At 51.6% G+C, this 21,077-nt stretch overlaps 4 protein-coding genes, 1 long non-coding RNA gene and 1 pseudogene across 6 annotated transcripts; all 6 read left to right on the forward strand.

Moving 5' to 3' along the window:
- On the forward strand, window positions 1-1,631 carry LOC138117715 (uncharacterized). 2 transcript variants are annotated; one of them, XR_011154823.1, is made up of 3 exons: window positions 1-79; window positions 383-515; window positions 1,406-1,631. It is a non-coding gene; the product is annotated as an uncharacterized lncRNA (long non-coding RNA). The 2 variants fall into 2 exon arrangements; XR_011154824.1 differs by having other exon boundaries at window positions 383-507.
- A 37-nt stretch (window positions 1,632-1,668) lies between these two features.
- On the forward strand, window positions 1,669-4,254 carry LOC138117713 (nucleolar protein 8-like; annotated as a pseudogene).
- A 1,829-nt stretch (window positions 4,255-6,083) lies between these two features.
- LOC138117779 (PHD finger protein 7-like) lies at window positions 6,084-8,321 on the forward strand. The gene is given in 9 exon segments (XM_069028343.1): window positions 6,084-6,126; window positions 6,443-6,534; window positions 6,619-6,720; window positions 6,883-7,124; window positions 7,201-7,368; window positions 7,370-7,417; window positions 7,419-7,556; window positions 7,772-7,885; window positions 8,036-8,321. Coding segments are annotated over 9 exon segments (1,233 nt in total).
- Window positions 8,322-9,635: 1,314 nt separating this feature from the next.
- LOC138117780 (nucleolar protein 8-like) lies at window positions 9,636-13,036 on the forward strand. Its single transcript, XM_069028345.1, is given in 6 exon segments — window positions 9,636-9,813; window positions 9,878-9,964; window positions 9,967-10,011; window positions 10,911-11,037; window positions 11,485-11,555; window positions 12,555-13,036. Coding segments are annotated over 6 exon segments (603 nt in total). The 3' UTR covers window positions 12,650-13,036.
- A 1,819-nt stretch (window positions 13,037-14,855) lies between these two features.
- On the forward strand, window positions 14,856-17,093 carry LOC138117781 (PHD finger protein 7-like). The gene is given in 9 exon segments (XM_069028346.1): window positions 14,856-14,898; window positions 15,215-15,306; window positions 15,391-15,492; window positions 15,655-15,896; window positions 15,973-16,140; window positions 16,142-16,189; window positions 16,191-16,328; window positions 16,544-16,657; window positions 16,808-17,093. Coding segments are annotated over 9 exon segments (1,233 nt in total).
- A 1,476-nt stretch (window positions 17,094-18,569) lies between these two features.
- Window positions 18,570-20,191, forward strand: LOC138117782 (nucleolar protein 8-like). Its single transcript, XM_069028347.1, is given in 4 exon segments — window positions 18,570-18,669; window positions 18,734-18,898; window positions 18,901-18,945; window positions 19,845-20,191. Coding segments are annotated over 4 exon segments (657 nt in total).
- Window positions 20,192-21,077: the final 886 nt, after the last annotated feature.

Genomic DNA, 21,077 nt, shown 5'->3' on the forward strand with positions numbered 1-21,077 from the left:
GCATGTCAATTTTAAATAAAACAAAATGGAAAGGGGGGACCCTGCAAATTGAGTTGGCCAAAGAAAGCTTTTTGCACAGGTAGAAACCAATCTTTCCAAATGTATGCTGTTGCTAAAATTACCTTTTTTCTGCTTATCTGATAATATTATGGCTGTACTTCCATTTTCTACGCTGTTATTCTTTCAGTTTTTGTAGACTCGGGTGGGCTGTTGATGTGTGTTTTATGCTGCAACATGTTTTGCATCATTATTCTCTTGAAGGTGATGAGTGTTAATTCTCTGAGTAGTGAGTGGTTGCTGTTCTGTGGGAGGGGATCACTGCCAGCTCCAATTCTGCATCTGGGCAGACCTTTTTCCATGTGTGATGTACTTTCTGGTACAGGCTGGCCACAGAGAGGGAGGAAGCAAAGCTGCAGAAAGAAAAACCACAGAGAAATGACCAAATGTGTCTGTTGGAATCACTGAAAAAGACTGGAGTTGTGGATTTCCACATGAGAGCAGTACCAGGTACAGAGGTGCGAGATCATAAGGTATGGTGGGGTAGATGCATAAGAGAAGTAAAACTACGAAAAGCAAGCTCATTGCATCTAAATTCGTGCCAAATTTATGCTTATAAAGAAACTTCATTATTCAGGGTGACAGTCCAAGCTGTGAAAAGCATTCTGAGGAAATACCTCACGTGTAGACCTGGAGAAGGGTCCTGTCGTTCTTTGCAGTGACTGGAAACAATAACGATCATTCTGTCCTCTCTTGCATGTGAAATGAGGAAATGTTTCGTTCCTCATTTATATTGGGAATATCTCTGTGTCACCCTTAAAAGCTTGTTAAGGGAATGTGTGACTGATTGCTATACACCACATAACTTTTGGTGGCTGGGTTGGGCTTCAACACAGGATCAGGGTCTGCACATGCTTACAAAATTAAGAATAAAGTCATTGGACATCCAGATTTAGGCAACAAAACTTATATTTACTACAAAGTTTACAAAACTGTTTGCTAAAGCATAGAATGGTTTCGGAGGGATTTTTAATTTTTTTTTTGTGGGAAAGGAGGAAAAAGCAAAATAATAGTGATTCTGTCTTTGTAGGTACCACTGTTTATTCATAAACCAGAGCCCTATGTTAAAAACAGCACTTGTAAAGCAATTTAGTTCTTTATTATCACTCTTTATTTGTAGGTTGTTGAAATTTAGTTTTTTGGTTGGCTTTGGTTTGTTTGGTTTTTTGAGAAGGAGGCTGGCCAAGTTGCATGGTAGGGCTCACTAGAGAGAATAAACAAAAAAGAATCCATCACATGTAATTCTTTATTAATGTTTTTGTTATTTAGAATAAACATTTGTTTTATTCCAGAATTCCTTCCACTTTGTCTTTTTTTTTTAACACTGATTGTTTTTCTTTTCTTTTAGAAATGGGTTTCTGGAAAATTTGGCAGAGTCTTGCCTATCCTGCACCTCAGGAATCAACAAAAATATAAAATATCCTTTTCTAATTGTTTGGGCTTGGACACAATTCCCTTCCTTTTGTCATATGGAAAAACAGTTGCTTAACAGTCTTAATTTTTACTTCTCTGTCAGGCTTAATTTACTGAATCCCCCAAGTAAATCCTGCACTAAGTTTGTGTGACTTGTTTTACACTGCAAGTCAGTTGTTTAAAGGCTTATGGTCATGACACAAAAAAGAATTCTTTGCTGTCCTTTCCTGCAGAATTCAGCCTGTTCATAAAGCCCTCAGTCTAAATTTCATCCTGCAGTTAAAAAAAAAAAGCATCTGTCCTGAAGATGTTCTGGCTGATATTTTAGCAGGGGAGGAGGATGCTGTTGAGGAAAGCTCCAAGGGACAAAATAATTCACATTTGAAATATCAGCCCTTCAGAGGAATGGGGTCCCTTTGTGTAAAAGAGTTAAATAAGGACAGCACTGGGTTAAAGAGGAAGTCTGTAGAAAGCTTGGGACTTGAAGCTTGTACATCTTACTGTGCGGAGGAGTCATCCAAAAATCAGCCAAAGAACCATCCATCATGTTCAATTGAAGTCAGCAGCAAAAAGAGACACAAAATGCCTTGTGAACAGCACAAGGAACTGTCAGCTGCTGTCTCCTCAGCAGCTGGCTCCAGGCCTCATTTGCAAGGGAAGAACAAAGGTGTGAGTTCTCTACAAGACCAAAACTCAGAGCATGGAGCTGCTGCTGCCAGTACTGATCAGAGTGATGGGAGCAGTGACACGGACAGTGATGCTGCAGGGGCTCAGGAACACATTAAACAGCAGCTGAAGAGCCCAAAACTGCTTTCCAAAACATTTAAGAGGAATACAAGCAAAAAAAATCCAGAATGTGAAGGTAATAAAGGTGGGAATGGGAAGACAAGCCTTCTGGAAGATAAGGAGCTTTGTCTTCATGCTGCTGCCTCAAAAGAGCCCAGTACAATAGAGAAATAGCTCCAGGACAACCAGAGGAGGCTGGCAGCTCTGGAAGGGAGACACAGAGAGAGAGAATTAATTACAGAAGAAACTCATTCAAGGAGCTCTTTCTAATTTGGTAATTATACTCACAACTTCTGCCTCAATACAAGGTACTACCACAGTACAAGGAAGAGGGTAATTAATACACGTGGAGCAAGATGCTTTAAAATCAGTCTGGAATTTCTGATGACATTGCCAGTTTTCTTTTGAGAGTATACAAAAGGCTGCATACCCCATCCCTGGGATACCTGTAGAGTTGCAAGAGCAATAGCAGATTCCTCTTTTTGTGTCATGGAAATGTCTTTCAGAGAATCATGTCTGAGGGCAGCAAGTATTTGATGTGTTTGACTTCAGTTGAGTCCTAGGATAAGCAGCCAGCAGGAAAGCACAAACACATAATATTCGATTCCGAGGAGGAAAATTAAGCTGAAGTGGATGAGATGTTGAAAAAAGACGCAAGTTCAGGAGATGCAGAAGTAAGTGTTACTGGGAAAAGTTTAGTGTGACATAATCAGAAAGTTGAATTTTTAAACCAAACTATCTCATGTTGTAACACCTGAGTTACCCTTTGCATGGATATTTTGCCCGTGGTAAAACCAACAGTCGTAACTGTAAAACAGAATTGTACAAGGTGTGTGCACAAGGTAAGATGTCTTTCTGCTGTCATCATTAAGAATGTTGAGTATTCTTATCAGCCACATACGCAGCCTGTGTGGTTCTTTGCCCTCATGAATCTTGGTTTTTCTCTTCTGAATCCAGTGAATTTTGTATTTAAAAACAAAGAAAACAACAACAAAAGAAAACATACACAGCCCTAAAACATTCCACAGCCACCAAAAGGACGGCTTGTTACATTTGATAGAATATGGCATTAGGACAGGCTTAAAGGATGTTTGTTTTCTGAGACTGACGAGGTAACTCTGATGCAATGTACTGATGTGTTCATACAGTTACTGTCCTGTGTGCTTCCAGCCTGTCTGATTTACAGCGTGTGTTAAAATGGAGATCTCAGTCGTCCGCAGCCATCAGTTTTGCGGGGAGATGTAGGCTCCCGGTGTTGAGCTTTTACTGGAACAGCTGCTATTTCACTGCAATCTAGATTTCAGCGCCTTCAGGAGAACTGCTGCTGCCTTTCATTCTTCGTAGTACACGAGGCTGGAACACAGAACATTTCTGTTGGAGCCCACGTGTGGTGGTGGGGGGAAGGGAATAGGAAGGACGCGAAGGATAGGGCTGCTGACTTTATTGCTGTGTTGCTCATGAGTGTTCCAAGCAGCAGCATAATCAGACGTGCTTAACCCTTTTAATTGGTTCTTTGTTTTGTGCAGAGGGCCCAAGGTTATTTTGTAGATCAACAGAGCCCAGTGAAGAAAAAGAGGGTTGGGAAGACAGACGTAGATTATTGCTTGAGGTGAGTAGGTAACGTCTGTTCCCTGGTAACTGTGGCTGAAAGCTGAGCATGAGGAGGGAACACGGCTATGAATCTGCATGAGAAATTAATTCAGGACCTGGACAAGAGCCTGAAACTTTGTAATTACCAGAGAACAAAAGTGGTTTAGTATACTGGTTGTGATGTCACTCAGGTAAACCACTAAATCTCTGTATGTTACAGGACCAGCTACTTAACTGCATGTAAAGAAAGTGTTCAAGAGAAACAGTGAATTTAGAGACTTCTCCTAAGAGTGGATTCAGAGACTTCTCCTAATAATACATTAGATTTTCACTATTTTCTGGAATGCCGAAAGAAGCATAAGGACGCCAAAAGAAAAAAAGTGAAAGTAAAGCAATAAACGTTTTTTTATGATGAGAAGCGTGTCATGTTTCTTCCTTGAAGAAGCTGCCAAGCAGTGTTACTTTGGAAATCCTTTTCAAGATCTGATAGGAAAAACTCTTGGCAAACCCCGTTAGGCAGCGTTTGTGAGCTGGGGCTGATGGCCTCAGCTTCTGGGGAGGCACGGGAAGGCTCCAGTCCTGACTGGCTGGTCAGGCTGGGGCCATTGAGCTCTGGCTCATCCCTGGGGGCTCCAAGGGAAAGCAGGAAGGTCAAGGGCCCCCCAGGCCAGGGCCAGGGCCAGGGCCAGGGCCAGGCCAGAGCAGTGCCCTCAGCCCTCCAGGAGCAGACGGGCGCTGCCAAGCCCAGCCTGGGCACTGATCCCAGCCCAGCGACACCCGGGTGCTTTGCCTCATACCCGTGCCCAGACCAGCACAGCTGTCACACTCCCAGCTGGCTGTGTTGTTTCTCAGGCCGGAGCAGCGCCTGTGAGTGACCTCAGCAGCGCAGGAGCAGCACAGGAGCAGATCCCAGGGCCTGGGGAAGAAGGAGGTTCATGGCGCTGAGGACAAAGTGTCCAGAGCTCAGGATTGTCCGGCTGAGCTCTTCTGCCTCCTTCTGCTTCCAGCCCTTGCCGAGACACGGGATCACTACAGAGCTCTGGGTGCCACTTCCCAACTTAGCCCTCTTCCTCTGCCTCCTCCCTGCCTCCTGGATAAAGGCACTCCCTGGCATTGCACCAGCTGTGCCTCCCTCCTAGTTCAGTGAAGGCATCCTTGTCCTCCCAAGGTGCCTCTCCCATGGAGACAGGAAAATTGATGAACTCCCGCTGCCCCGGCATCAAGCAGGTGCAGGGGGTCGCTGCTTGTCACCCCTTGCTTTCCAGGGGTCTCGCTGATTGTTCTAGAAGCCATTGATCTGGATTTTCCAGGAGCATGTTTGCAAAGACATGAATGAGAAAAGGCCAAAAGAACGGTTTGTGCTTCTCTTCCAGTTGTTTTTTTCAATATATTTATTTGCTAGTAGGAAAGCATGGACCAAACTGGCAAAAGTGCCTTTCATGTGGGAAAAGCATCCCTCCTGCATTTGACTTTGGAGTCGAGGACTGTTTCAAGCTCTCCCAGTCAGATGCACACAGAAAACTCCCACTGAATTCTCTGGGTTTCCATCAGAGTCAGTGTAAAAAGTTGGGCAGCCGACTGCCAGGGCCAGGAGCCCTGGAGTGGCACTGCCTGAACAGCCCCTTTCTGCCAACAGTGCCACGCTCGATGGCTGCCCCAGGGCCTGGCAGTTGACCCTGCACTTGCTGCAGGAACCCCTGCCCTGGTTCCGCTCTGACCGAAGGCTCGGACCCATCTCAGAACCTCGGTTCCCAAGGGGGCAGCCTCAAATGGGTGGCGTGGGACTGAGGCCATCGCTGCCCCCATTTTAGGTGCACGTTGCTGATGTCAGAGTGGCCATTGTGACCCGTGTGACCAAGGCCACAAGAGGGAAGGCTGGGCTCAGGCCGTGTGTCAGTGTTGCCTGACAACGGGAGGAGAAGGTAGGACAGGGACGGGGCTGCCCAGGGACCAGAGGAGCCCCACACCTCGGGGCTCTGGGCCTGTGCTGCAGGCTCACCTGCCTCTCCCTTCCCAGAGGCAGCGGAGGAACATCCAGAGGAGACAGCAGTGTTCCTCGACGCTGTGAGGGGAGGAAAAGGAGGACAGGAGCAGGGCTCACCAGGGAGTAGTGCCCTCGTGACTCTGGGCCTGTTCTGCAAACGCCCCACACTCTTCTTTCTCCCATAGAGAGAGAGGACGAGCACCTGGAGGAGACCGCAGTGCTCCTGCCCAGGGACTCACTCCTGACTGGAACCATGGGCAACAGGGAACAGGAGGCCCCTGATGCCAGAGAGCCAGGTGAGGGCAAAGCAGCCCTCCCGCAGCCTGGCGCAGGGGCTGTCGGGGCAGCCAGCGTGGGGCCCGGAGCGGAGGCAGGGGGAGGCAGGAGCTGCCCAGCCATGCTGGGCCTGGGAGCCTCCTTCCTCCCCAAGGGGGGCCCAGCTGGGCCGGGGGCAGCTGTTGGGACGTCCGTGCCCGAGCTGTCCCCTGCTCCCCAAGGCCTCCAGGCCTGCCCATCAGCCAGGCAGGCAGGGCCAGAGCAGCCCTTGGGGCCGATGCTGCGGGCTAAGAGCCCCGCAGAGGTGCCCGGTGCCATTGGCTCTGTCCCCTGCAGCATGCCTGCTGTGCCGCCGCACAGAGGCTGACCCGGACATCTGCGGCGACAAACGGGAGAAGCACGGGCTCTGTGCCCACGTCTTCTGCCTGGTGAGTTGCACCGGGCCTCCCTCCAGCATTGCAATGGGCAGCCCCTGCCACTCCCTCCTCATCAGCTCCTCGCCTTTTCCGCAGTATTTTGCCAGCCTCCTTTCTCGACAAGACAATGATCGGACAGGACTCATGGGCTTTCGCCCTCGTGATATCCGTCTTGCAGTCAGCCGAGCGGCTCAGAAGGTGAGAGCCTGACAAGAGCAGGGAGATTTGTGCCAGGCGAGGTTTGCCAGAGCTTAGCCCAGACCCCACGAAAGAAGGCCCGCCCTCCCCACCAGCTGTGGGACAAAAGTCTGGCTCCCAGCGGCTCCACAGAGCCTCTGGCACAGGAGCCTCTTCCTCCAGGCGGGTCTGTGGGCTGAGACCCAGCAGAGGCCACAGTCCTGCGCCCTGCCCGGGGCCGTGGGACTGCCTGGCGAGGCCCCGAGGCTGCCGCTGATGGGGCTGCTTGGCTCTTTCCAGCACTGCTGCGTCTGTGGGGAGACTGGGGCCACCATCATGTGCTGTCAGGAAGACTGCGACAGATGGTTCCACCTGCCCTGTGCCAAGGACGGTGCCTGTGTCACACAGTATATTGCACAGTACAGGTACCTCCTCTCCCCTTCTGGTCACCCCTGCAGAAGGACCCAGCATTTCTCACTTTGCCCATTCCTTTTCCCCCAGCGCCTACTGCCCCGAGCACCGCCCAGATCTGAAGCTGGAGGTGACTCCGGAGCCGGAAACCAAATGCCCCATCTGCATGGAGACCGTGGACGATAGAGAGACTTATGGCACCATGGTGTGCCCAGCGTGCAAAAGGGCCTGGTTCCACAGGGACTGCATCCAGGTAGGAGCCATTCCCGCAGCCCCGGGGCACAGCAGGTGCTCAGCAGCACCAGGGCCTCACTCACACTGCTGCTGTTTGCCCTGCAGGGACAGGCCTTGCGCGCTGGTCTTTTCTGCCTCCACTGCCCCCTCTGCAGAGACGTTAGAGCATTTCTTCCCCGAATGTTCATCATGGGGATCCGAATCCCCTTCAGGTTGGTGTCCTTCTGCCTGGCTCACAACACAGGAAGGGGCAGGCGCTGTGCCGTGCCAGGGCCTGCCCCAGCAGTCCTGGCCCTGCCCTGTCCCGGGAGTCTGGGCTTCAGCTTCACGCACGACTTGCAAAAGCACTGGAGGAAGAGCAGGGACAGCCTGTACCTCCAGGATGGCGGAGCAGCACAAGCTCATCAGCTTTTCCTTTCTCCATCAGACAGCCAACATGGGAGGACAACGATTCCTTTGCTGAATTAGGAGAGAGGCACAGCCAGTGCAATGCCGGAGAGTGCCGTTATCCAGGAGGCAGGCAGGAGGCAGAGGAAGAGGGGTAAGTCGGGAAGCTGCACCCCAGGGTCTGCAGCGAACCTGTGTCTCGGCAAGGGCTCGAAGCAGAAGGAACCAGAAGAAGAGCTCAGCCAGATAATCCCGAGCTGGGGAGACTTTGCCTTCAGTGCCATGAACCTGTTTGCTTTCTCAGGCCCTGGGAACTGCTCCTGTGCTCCTCCTGCGCTGCTGAAGGCACCCACAGGCGCTGCTCCGGCCTGAGAAACAGCACAGCCAGCTGGGAGTGCGACAGCTGTGCTGGTCTGGGCACGGGTATGAGGCAAAGCACCCGGGTGTCACTGGGCTGGGATCAGTGCCCGGGCTGGGCTTGGCAGCGCCCGTCCGCTCCTGGAGGGCTGAGGGCACCGCTCCGGCCTGGCCTGGCCCTGGCCCGGCAGGCCCTTGACCTTCCTGCTTCCCTTTTCAGCCTCCAGCCATGAGCCAGAGTTCAATGGCCCCAGCCTAACCAGCCAGTCAGGACTGGAGCCTTCCCATGGCTCCCCAGAAGCCGAGGCCATCAGCCACAGCTCTGGCAGCCCGGTGCCATCAGGTCTGTCTCCTCCATCTCCATCTCCATCTCCATCTCCATCTCCATCTCCATCTCCAGAGAGCAGAAAACGCAGCAGCACCCAACATGCAGCATTGGAGCCGCTGCTGGAATCTTCCTTGCTGGAGAACAGCAGCCCCGGCACAGAAAGTGAGGCAACATCAGGGTCATCAGACAGCAGCTGCCCAGACACTGAGGACGGCAGCCGTCCTAAAAGTCCTGGACCTGACCGCAGCCAAAGTTGCTCTCGCCAGCAACACTGGGCCCCGAATCCACCTGTCCGGTCGAGAAGTTGCCGAGACAGGAGCCAAAGGACAGGACCAAGGGCTGAGAGGCCCAGGCGCGGGGGGACACCATCAGGAACATCCCCCAGGCGCAGCCGCTCTCGCCAGCAAGGTCCGGCCCCAAATCCACCTGTCCGGTCGAGGAGTCGCCGAGACAGGAGCCACAGGACAGGACCAAGGGCTGAGAGGCCCAGGCGCAGGGAGACATCATCAGGGACATTCCCCCGACGCAGCCGCTCTCGGCAACAAGGTCCGGCCCCAAATCCACCTGTCCGGTCGAGGAGTCGCCGAGACAAGAGCCACAGGACAGGGCCAAGGGCTGAGAGGCCCAGGCGCAGGGAGACATCATCAGGGACATCCCCCAGACGCAGCCGCTCCCGCCAGCAAGGTCTGGCCTCAAATCCACCTGTCCGGTCGAGGAATCGCCGTGACGGGGGCCGCAGGACAGCAGCAAGGGCTGAGAGGCCCAGGCGGAGGGAGACATCATCGGGGACATCCACCAGGAGCAACCGCTCCCGCCAGCGACGTCGCACCTCAACTCAGACCTCGAAAAGCAGCATGTAGTGTCATCTTTTCTTTCTAGTCCGTCTGTTCTCTGCCAGAAGTGAAGGTGAGGAAGGTCAATACAGGGACCTTGAGATTTGCAGGTCTCTGAGAAAAGCATATTAGCTCTTGACATTGCTATTGGCAGGAAAGAAATCTGTGCTAAATACCTGGATTTCCATGTTACCACGTATTAAGTGAAAAGTCACTTAAGGGTGTGGCTAATTAAAAAAGGACACTTGTTCCTGCCTTTAGAGTCAAACCTCAGATGTTTCCCCACTGCTTCCCCTTGATAGTGAACCACGCCTTAATGGGCTTGGCTACATTTAGGGAGACAAAAGAGCAAGGAGGCTCTTAGGGAAGCTGTCTTTGAAAAGGACATGTGCTGTGTTGCTATCCTTGAACAATCTGATTTCAGGAAAGCCAAAAGGAAGAAGAAAGAAGAGAGCGAGACACTGCCTCAAGTGTCTGAAGACATCGATCGTGATATTGCTGCTGATTTAAGAGACTTGTTTGGACTTTCAAAGAACAAACCAGAAAAAACAGAGGACTATTGCTGCTGATTTAAAAGACTTGTTTGGACTTTCAAAGAACAAACCAGAAAACACTGAGGACATACTCCGGGACAAAGAGGATGCGCAGGACTCTGCCCCAGCTGACCATCTGGGACCTTTGCCTGCGAACGACGTAGCTCAGGAGTCGAGCGCTTTCACTTTTCCTTCTTTGGAGACACACAGGAGTCGGGCATGAAAGAAGGTAACAGCAGAACCCTTCTAAGGGGGCCATTTCTAGGAAGAGCTTATGGCAGGCACTGCAGAGAATACGCTGTAAAGAGGGTCAGGATCCAGGGGATTTTCAGCGGCAGAAGCCAGTAATTAGGCAGAAGCCTTTTGATCTTCATTTCTACTTGCCAGGCTTGTGGTAGATTAACGAGAGGTAACTCGTGCTTGCATCTCAGGAGTTTTGAAAGGCGTGCTTTGAGAAGGCAGTGGGGTCTTTGCAGAGTGGTGAAAAAGCTTGTTGTCATCCCCTAAATTTCTCAAACAGGGAAAAAGGAGACACACCAGTCACGGCAAGTTTCACAGAACCCAACAACATTTCAAAGAAAATGTGTGTTAATGTAGAGTGAAGAGCAAAATCCTGGAGCTGACCCCAAGATTCAAGAACATTTTATTAGTTACTGAATTCTGTTCTTGGACCTTTAGAAAATGGAAACTGAATGACACATGATCATTGGCGAGTCCTAACCTCAGATAAAATGAGGCCTTATGAAATTAAGATGAAACAATATTAGATCAAGTCACAGTCCTGTAGGAAAGAAAAGAAACTGTGTGAAGCTATCCAAAAGATTAAAAACCCCAATGCAACAACACAAGGCAACAAGCCCCCCCACACACTTCTGCTGAATTCAGAAGGTAGGTAGTGTCTTCTGAATGCAGCGATAGGGGTTTAAGAATACGTAGGGGATGCCTAGAACAAAGTGGAAAATACTGGAGCAGAGATTTAGCTCAGAAAATCTGAGGGGAGAAGATTCTGTCCTCCTTAAATCTGCCTTCTCCAAGAGAAGTATTTCACTTGAGAGGGGGAATTTCTCCTGGCAAGTACAGGAATAACCCAGTTTGGGCTTTTTTTCTTTTTTGGTGCTGTTATTGCAGAGCCTTACGTACTTGGACCAATAAAACCGGTAAAAGCCACATGGCAAGAGGATCCACGTTTCCAAGACAGCAGTTCCGAGGGTGATGATGAGCCTGAGACATCAGAAATTGGAAAGGACCAAGAAATGCAAGTTCCATTTGTATTTGTTGTCTCCTTGGTTGTAGTAGTTGGATGCTGTGGGCATATAAAGAGCAGCACTCAGGAAATGGGAAACGGACATTGCACACCTCTGAGCGGTGAATGTCATCCTGGAAAACCGTTTGTGCTGCACAGAGTCAAAACTCCCCGCAGCCCATTTGATGTGAAGTTGAATATGAAAAGAGAGAAGTGGAGCACAAGAAATTAACTGGGTCATTCTGGTTTGACCACAACCAAACTGAGTTTAGCCAAAAGCCAAAGACACACTCAGTTTTCTTTGAAAAAGCGGGGTTTTTTATAGAAGGCAGTATTTGGTTTCTGCAGAGTAAAGCTCTTCAAGGTTGATCATTTCTCTGAAGCGCTACAGCTTTAACTCGCGTTCATGGAATTTGATAGCGCCTTTTAGGATGCTAAAATCCCTTTGTACTTGTCTAGGTTTCTTTCTTTACCACACGCGGAAAGTGCTAGAGTTTTCTTCTTCTCCAAAGATGATGAACGCCCACGAGGTACAACGGAACTTATTCACCCCTTTTGTATTTTTTTTCCTTTTAAACTCTTACTGGAATTCAGTGAGGAAAAAATGCTGCCCGCTTATGAATGTTTTGTAGTCAACATTTGCCATCCTTACTCGGGGTCTAGGTTGTGGTAGAAGCCCGTGAGGAAGTCCTGGCAAAATAAAGGCTGAGCAGCTGTCTGGCTTTCTTTTCTTCCAGATAATTGCCTAATAAGTATCTGGACTTCTGGAGCTTACCAAAAAAATAGTCACTGGACAAGTTGCCTAGACATTTCGGACCCTTTCAGGCATGCATATCATCTTTAACTTTTTCCTGTCTTTCTGCTGTCATCATTAAGAATGTTGAGTATTCTTATCAGCCACATACACAGCCTGTGTGGTTCTTTGCCCTCATGAATCTTGGTTTTTCTCTTCTGAATCCAGTGAATTTTGTATTTAAAAACAAAGAAAACAACCACAAAAGAAAACATACACAGCCCTAAAACATTCCACATCCACAAAAGGATGGCTTGTTACATGTGATAGAACACAGTTTTAGGACAGGCTTAAAGGATGTTTGTTTCTTGAGACTTACTAGGTAACTCTGATACAATGTACTGATGTGTTCATACAGTTACTGTCCTGTGTGCTTCCAGCCTGTCTGATTTACAGCGTGTGTTAAAATGGAGATCTCAGTCGTCCGCAGCCATCAGTTTTGCGGGGAGATGTAGGCTCCCGGTGTTGAGCTTTTACTGGAACAGCTGCTATTTCACTGCAATCTAGATTTCAGCGCCTTCAGGAGAACTGCTGCTGCCTTTCATTCTTCGTAGTACACGAGGCTGGAACACAGAACATTTCTGTTGGAGCCCACGTGTGGTGGTGGGGGGAAGGGAATAGGAAGGACGCGAAGGATAGGGCTGCTGACTTTATTGCTGTGTTGCTCATGAGTGTTCCAAGCAGCAGCATAATCAGACGTGCTTAACCCTTTTACTTGGTTCTTTGTTTTGTGCAGAAGGCCCAAGGTTATTTTGTAGATCAACAGAGCCCAGTGAAGAAAAAGAGGGTTGGGAAGACAGACGTAGATTATTGCTTGAGGTGAGTAGGTAACGTCTGTTCCCTGGTAACTGTGGCTGAAAGCTGAGCATGAGGAGGGAACACGGCTATGAATCTGCATGAGAAATTAATTCAGGACCTGGACAAGAGCCTGAAACTTTGTAATTACCAGAGAACAAAAGTGGTTTAGTATACTGGTTGTGATGTCACTCAGGTAAACCACTAAATCTCTGTATGTTACAGGACCAGCTACTTAACTGCATGTAAAGAAAGTGTTCAAGAGAAACAGTGAATTTAGAGACTTCTCCTAAGAGTGGATTCAGAGACTTCTCCTAATAATACATTAGATTTTCACTATTTTCTGGAATGCCGAAAGAAGCAGAAGGACGCCAAAAGAAAAAAAGTGAAAGTAAAGCAATAAACGTTTTTTTATGATGAGAAGCGTGTCATGTTTCTTCCTTGAAGAAGCTGCCAAGCAGTGTTACTTTGGAAATCCTTTGCAAGATCTGATAGGAAAAACTCTTGGCAAACCCCGTTAGGCAGCGTTTGTGAGCTGGGGCTGATGGCCTCAGCTTCTGGGGAGGCACGGGAAGGCTCCAGTCCTGACTGGCTGGTCAGGCTGGGGCCATTGAGCTCTGGCTCATCCCTGGGGGCTCCAAGGGAAAGCAGGAAGGTCAAGGGCCCCCCAGGCCAGGGCCAGGGCCAGGGCCAGGGCCAGGCCAGAGCAGTGCCCTCAGCCCTCCAGGAGCAAACGGGCGCTGCCAAGCCCAGCCTGGGCACTGATCCCAGCCCAGCGACACCCGGGTGCTTTGCCTCATACCCGTGCCCAGACCAGCACAGCTGTCACACTCCCAGCTGGCTGTGCTGTTTCTCAGGCCGGAGCAGCGCCTGTGAGTGACCTCAGCAGCGCAGGAGCAGCACAGGAGCAGATCCCAGGGCCTGGGGAAGAAGGAGGTTCATGGCGCTGAGGACAAAGTGTCCAGAGCTCAGGATTGTCCGGCTGAGCTCTTCTGCCTCCTTCTGCTTCCAGCCCTTGCCGAGACACGGGATCACTACAGAGCTCTGGGTGCCACTTCCCAACTTAGCCCTCTTCCTCTGCCTCCTCCCTGCCTCCTGGATAAAGGCACTCCCTGGCATTGCACCAGCTGTGCCTCCCTCCTAGTTCAGTGAAGGCATCCTTGTCCTCCCAAGGTGCCTCTCCCATGGAGACAGGAAAATTGATGAACTCCCGCTGCCCCGGCATCAAGCAGGTGCAGGGGGTCGCTGCTTGTCACCCCTTGCTTTCCAGGGGTCTCGCTGATTGTTCTAGAAGCCATTGATCTGGATTTTCCAGGAGCATGTTTGCAAAGACATGAATGAGAAAAGGCCAAAAGAACGGTTTGTGCTTCTCTTCCAGTTGTTTTTTTCAATATATTTATTTGCTAGTAGGAAAGCATGGACCAAACTGGCAAAAGTGCCTTTCATGTGGGAAAAGCATCCCTCCTGCATTTGACTTTGGAGTCGAGGACTGTTTCAAGCTCTCCCAGTCAGATGCACACAGAAAACTCCCACTGAATTCTCTGGGTTTCCATCGGAGTCAGTGTAAAAAGTTGGGCAGCCGACTGCCAGGGCCAGGAGCCCTGGAGTGGCACTGCCTGAACAGCCCCTTTCTGCCAACAGTGCCACGCTCGATGGCTGCCCCAGGGCCTGGCAGTTGACCCTGCACTTGCTGCAGGAACCCCTGCCCTGGTTCCGCTCTGACCGAAGGCTCGGACCCATCTCAGAACCTCGGTTCCCAAGGGGGCAGCCTCAAATGGGTGGTGTGGGACTGAGGCCATCGCTGCCCCCATTTTGGGTGCACGTTGCTGATGTCAGAGTGGCCATTGTGACCCGTGTGACCAAGGCCACAAGAGGGAAGGCTGGGCTCAGGCCGTGTGTCAGTGTTGCCTGACAACGGGAGGACAAGGCAGGACAGGGACGGGGCTGCCCAGGGACCAGAGGAGCCCCACACCTCGGGGCTCTGGGCCTGTGCTGCAGGCTCACCTGCCTCTCCCTTCCCAGAGGCAGCGGAGGAACATCCAGAGGAGACAGCAGTGTTCCTCGACGCTGTGAGGGGAGGAAAAGGAGGACAGGAGCAGGGCTCACCAGGGAGTAGTGCCCTCGTGGCTCTGGGCCTGTTCTGCAAACGCCCCACACTCTTCTTTCTCCCATAGAGAGAGAGGACGAGCACCTGGAGGAGACCGCAGTGCTCCTGCCCAGGGACTCACTCCTGACTGGAACCATGGGCAACAGGGAACAGGAGGCCCCTGATGCCAGAGAGCCAGGTGAGGGCAAAGCAGCCCTCCCGCAGCCTGGCGCAGGGGCTGTCGGGGCAGCCAGCGTGGGGCCCGGAGCGGAGGCAGGGGGAGGCAGGAGCTGCCCAGCCATGCTGGGCCTGGGAGCCTCCTTCCTCCCCAAGGGGGGCCCAGCTGGGCCGGGGGCAGCTGTTGGGACGTCCGTGCCCGAGCTGTCCCCTGCTCCCCAAGGCCTCCAGGCCTGCCCATCAGCCAGGCAGGCAGGGCCAGAGCAGCCCTTGGGGCCGATGCTGCGGGCTAAGAGCCCCGCAGAGGTGCCCGGTGCCATTGGCTCTGTCCCCTGCAGCATGCCTGCTGTGCCGCCGCACAGAGGCTGACCCGGACATCTGCGGCGACAAACGGGAGAAGCACGGGCTCTGTGCCCACGTCTTCTGCCTGGTGAGTTGCACCGGGCCTCCCTCCAGCATTGCAATGGGCAGCCCCTGCCACTCCCTCCTCATCAGCTCCTCGCCTTTTCCGCAGTATTTTGCCAGCCTCCTTTCTCGACAAGACAATGATCGGACAGGACTCATGGGCTTTCGCCCTCGCGATATCCGTCTTGCAGTCAGCCGAGCGGCTCAGAAGGTGAGAGCCTGACAAGAGCAGGGAGATTTGTGCCAGGCGAGGTTTGCCAGAGCTTAGCCCAGACCCCACGAAAGAAGGCCCGCCCTCCCCACCAGCTGTGGGACAAAAGTCTGGCTCCCAGCGGCTCCACAGAGCCTCTGGCACAGGAGCCTCTTCCTCCAGGCGGGTCTGTGGGCTGAGACCCAGCAGAGGCCACAGTCCTGCGCCCTGCCCGGGGCCGTGGGACTGCCTGGCGAGGCCCCGAGGCTGCCGCTGATGGGGCTGCTTGGCTCTTTCCAGCACTGCTGCGTCTGTGGGGAGACTGGGGCCACCATCATGTGCTGTCAGGAAGACTGCGACAGATGGTTCCACCTGCCCTGTGCCAAGGACGGTGCCTGTGTCACACAGTATATTGCACAGTACAGGTACCTCCTCTCCCCTTCTGGTCACCCCTGCAGAAGGACCCAGCATTTCTCACTTTGCCCATTCCTTTTCCCCCAGCGCCTACTGCCCCGAGCACCGCCCAGATCTGAAGCTGGAGGTGACTCCGGAGCCGGAAACCAAATGCCCCATCTGCATGGAGACCGTGGACGATAGAGAGACTTATGGCACCATGGTGTGCCCAGCGTGCAAAAGGGCCTGGTTCCACAGGGACTGCATCCAGGTAGGAGCCATTCCCGCAGCCCCGGGGCACAGCAGGTGCTCAGCAGCACCAGGGCCTCACTCACACTGCTGCTGTTTGCCCTGCAGGGACAGGCCTTGCGCGCTGGTCTTTTCTGCCTCCACTGCCCCCTCTGCAGAGACGTTAGAGCATTTCTTCCCCGAATGTTCATCATGGGGATCCGAATCCCCTTCAGGTTGGTGTCCTTCTGCCTGGCTCACAACACAGGAAGGGGCAGGCGCTGTGCCGTGCCAGGGCCTGCCCCAGCAGTCCTGGCCCTGCCCTGTCCCGGGAGTCTGGGCTTCAGCTTCACGCACGACTTGCAAAAGCACTGGAGGAAGAGCAGGGACAGCCTGTACCTCCAGGATGGCGGAGCAGCACAAGCTCATCAGCTTTTCCTTTCTCCATCAGACAGCCAACATGGGAGGACAACGATTCCTTTGCTGAATTAGGAGAGAGGCACAGCCAGTGCAATGCCGGAGAGTGCCGTTATCCAGGAGGCAGGCAGGAGGCAGAGGAAGAGGGGTAAGTCGGGAAGCTGCACCCCAGGGTCTGCAGCGAACCTGTGTCTCGGCAAGGGCTCGAAGCAGAAGGAACCAGAAGAAGAGCTCAGCCAGATAATCCCGAGCTGGGGAGACTTTGCCTTCAGTGCCATGAACCTGTTTGCTTTCTCAGGCCCTGGGAACTGCTCCTGTGCTCCTCCTGCGCTGCTGAAGGCACCCACAGGCGCTGCTCCGGCCTGAGAAACAGCACAGCCAGCTGGGAGTGCGACAGCTGTGCTGGTCTGGGCACGGGTATGAGGCAAAGCACCCGGGTGTCGCTGGGCTGGGATCAGTGCCCGGGCTGGGCTTGGCAGCGCCCGTCCGCTCCTGGAGGGCTGAGGGCACCGCTCCGGCCTGGCCTGGCCCTGGCCCGGCAGGCCCTTGACCTTCCTGCTTCCCTTTTCAGCCTCCAGCCATGAGCCAGAGTTCAATGGCCCCAGCCTAACCAGCCAGTCAGGACTGGAGCCTTCCCATGGCTCCCCAGAAGCCGAGGCCATCAGCCACAGCTCTGGCAGCCCGGTGCCATCAGGTCTGTCTCCTCCATCTCCATCTCCATCTCCATCTCCATCTCCATCTCCATCTCCATCTCCATCTCCATCTCCATCTCCAGAGAGCAGAAAACGCAGCAGCACCCAACATGCAGCATTGGAGCCGCTGCTGGAATCTTCCTTGCTGGAGAACAGCAGCCCCGGCACAGAAAGTGAGGCAACATCAGGGTCATCAGACAGCAGCTGCCCAGACCCTGAGGACGGCAGCCGTCCTAAAAGTCCTGGACCTGACCGCAGCCAAAGTTGCTCTCGCCAGCAACACTGGGCCCCGAATCCACCTGTCCGGTCGAGAAGTTGCCGAGACAGGAGCCAAAGGACAGGACCAAATGCTGAGAGGCCCAGGCGCGGGGGGACACCATCAGGGACATCCCCCAGGTGCAGCCGCTCTCGCCAGCAAGGTCCGGCCCCAAATCCACCTGTCCGGTCGAGGAGTCGCCGAGACAGGAGCCACAGGACAGGACCAAGGGCTGAGAGGCCCAGGCGCAGGGAGACATCATCAGGGACATTCCCCCGACGCAGCCGCTCTCGCCAGCAAGGTCCGGCCCCAAATCCACCTGTCCGGTCGAGGAGTCGCCGAGACAGGAGCCACAGGACAGGACCAAGGGCTGAGAGGCCCAGGCGCAGGGAGACATCATCAGGGACATCCCCCAGACGCAGCCGCTCCTGCCAGCAAGGTCCGGCCCCAAATCCACCTGTCCGGTCGAGGAGTCGCCGAGACAAGAGCCACAGGACAGGGCCAAGGGCTGAGAGGCCCAGGCGCAGGGAGACATCATCAGGGACATCCCCCAGACGCAGCCGCTCCCGCCAGCAAGGTCTGGCCTCAAATCCACCTGTCCGGTCGAGGAATCGCCGTGACGGGGGCCGCAGGACAGCAGCAAGGGCTGAGAGGCCCAGGCGGAGGGAGACATCATCGGGGACATCCACCAGGAGCAACCGCTCCCGCCAGCGACGTCGCACCTCAACTCAGACCTCGAAAAGCAGCATGTAGTGTCATCTTTTCTTTCTAGTCCGTCTGTTCTCTGCCAGAAGTGAAGGTGAGGAAGGTCAATACAGGGACCTTGAGATTTGCAGGTCTCTGAGAAAAGCATATTAGCTCTTGACATTGCTATTGGCAGGAAAGAAATCTGTGCTAAATACCTGGATTTCCATGTTACCACGTATTAAGTGAAAAGTCACTTAAGGGTGTGGCTAATTAAAAAAGGACACTTGTTCCTGCCTTTAGAGTCAAACCTCAGATGTTTCCCCACTGCTTCCCCTTGATAGTGAACCACGCCTTAATGGGCTTGGCTACATTTAGGGAGACAAAAGAGCAAGGAGGCTCTTAGGGAAGCTGTCTTTGAAAAGGACATGTGCTGTGTTGCTATCCTTGAACAATCTGATTTCAGGAAAGCCAAAAGGAAGAAGAAAGAAGAGAGCGAGACACTGCCTCAAGTGTCTGAAGACATCGATCGTGATATTGCTGCTGATTTAAGAGACTTGTTTGGACTTTCAAAGAACAAACCAGAAAAAACAGAGGACTATTGCTGCTGATTTAAAAGACTTGTTTGGACTTTCAAAGAACAAACCAGAAAACACTGAGGACATACTCCGGGACAAAGAGGATGCGCAGGACTCTGCCCCAGCTGACCATCTGGGACCTTTGCCTGCGAACGACGTAGCTCAGGAGTCGAGCGCTTTCACTTTTCCTTCTTTGGAGACACACAGGAGTCGGGCATGAAAGAAGGTAACAGCAGAACCCTTCTAAGGGGGCCATTTCTAGGAAGAGCTTATGGCAGGCACTGCAGAGAATACGCTGTAAAGAGGGTCAGGATCCAGGGGATTTTCAGCGGCAGAAGCCAGTAATTAGGCAGAAGCCTTTTGATCTTCATTTCTACTTGCCAGGCTTGTGGTAGATTAACGAGAGGTAACTCGTGCTTGCATCTCAGGAGTTTTGAAAGGCGTGCTTTGAGAAGGCAGTGGGGTCTTTGCAGAGTGGTGAAAAAGCTTGTTGTCATCCCCTAAATTTCTCAAACAGGGAAAAAGGAGACACACCAGTCACGGCAAGTTTCACAGAACCCAACAACATTTCAAAGAAAATGTGTGTTAATGTAGAGTGAAGAGCAAAATCCTGGAGCTGACCCCAAGATTCAAGAACATTTTATTAGTTACTGAATTCTGTTCTTGGACCTTTAGAAAATGGAAACTGAATGACACATGATCATTGGCGAGTCCTAACCTCAGATAAAATGAGGCCTTATGAAATTAAGATGAAACAATATTAGATCAAGTCACAGTCCTGTAGGAAAGAAAAGAAACTGTGTGAAGCTATCCAAAAGATTAAAAACCCCAATGCAACAACACAAGGCAACAAGCCCCCCCACACACTTCTGCTGAATTCAGAAGGTAGGTAGTGTCTTCTGAATGCAGCGATAGGGGTTTAAGAATACGTAGGGGATGCCTAGAACAAAGTGGAAAATACTGGAGCAGAGATTTAGCTCAGAAAATCTGAGGGGAGAAGATTCTGTCCTCCTTAAATCTGCCTTCTCCAAGAGAAGTATTTCACTTGAGAGGGGGAATTTCTCCTGGCAAGTACAGGAATAACCCAGTTTGGGCTTTTTTTCTTTTTTGGTGCTGTTATTGCAGAGCCTTACGTACTTGGACCAATAAAACCGGTAAAAGCCACATGGCAAGAGGATCCACGTTTCCAAGACAGCAGTTCCGAGGGTGATGATGAGCCTGAGACATCAGAAATTGGAAAGGACCAAGAAATGCAAGTTCCATTTGTATTTGTTGTCTCCTTGGTTGTAGTAGTTGGATGCTGTGGGCATATAAAGAGCAGCACTCAGGAAATGGGAAACGGACATTGCACACCTCTGAGCGGTGAATGTCATCCTGGAAAACCGTTTGTGCTGCACAGAGTCAAAACTCCCCGCAGCCCATTTGATGTGAAGTTGAATATGAAAAGAGAGAAGTGGAGCACAAGAAATTAACTGGGTCATTCTGGTTTGACCACAACCAAACTGAGTTTAGCCAAAAGCCAAAGACACACTCAGTTTTCTTTGAAAAAGCGGGGTTTTTTATAGAAGGCAGTATTTGGTTTCTGCAGAGTAAAGCTCTTCAAGGTTGATCATTTCTCTGAAGCGCTACAGCTTTAACTCGCGTTCATGGAATTTGATAGCGCCTTTTAGGATGCTAAAATCCCTTTGTACTTGTCTAGGTTTCTTTCTTTACCACACGCGGAAAGTGCTAGAGTTTTCTTCTTCTCCAAAGATGATGAACGCCCACGAGGTACAACGGAACTTATTCACCCCTTTTGTATTTTTTTTCCTTTTAAACTCTTACTGGAATTCAGTGAGGAAAAAATGCTGCCCGCTTATGAATGTTTTGTAGTCAACATTTGCCATCCTTACTCGGGGTCTAGGTTGTGGTAGAAGCCCGTGAGGAAGTCCTGGCAAAATAAAGGCTGAGCAGCTGTCTGGCTTTCTTTTCTTCCAGATAATTGCCTAATAAGTATCTGGACTTCTGGAGCTTACCAAAAAAATAGTCACTGGACAAGTTGCCTAGACATTTCGGACCCTTTCAGGCATGCATATCATCTTTAACTTTTTCCTGTCTTTCTGCTGTCATCATTAAGAATGTTGAGTATTCTTATCAGCCACATACACAGCCTGTGTGGTTCTTTGCCCTCATGAATCTTGGTTTTTCTCTTCTGAATCCAGTGAATTTTGTATTTAAAAACAAAGAAAACAACCACAAAAGAAAACATACACAGCCCTAAAACATTCCACATCCACAAAAGGATGGCTTGTTACATGTGATAGAACACAGTTTTAGGACAGGCTTAAAGGATGTTTGTTTCTTGAGACTTACTAGGTA

The sequence above is a fragment of the Aphelocoma coerulescens genome, chromosome 12, assembly GCF_041296385.1.
Source record: "Aphelocoma coerulescens isolate FSJ_1873_10779 chromosome 12, UR_Acoe_1.0, whole genome shotgun sequence".
Classification (NCBI taxonomy): domain Eukaryota; kingdom Metazoa; phylum Chordata; class Aves; order Passeriformes; family Corvidae; genus Aphelocoma; species Aphelocoma coerulescens.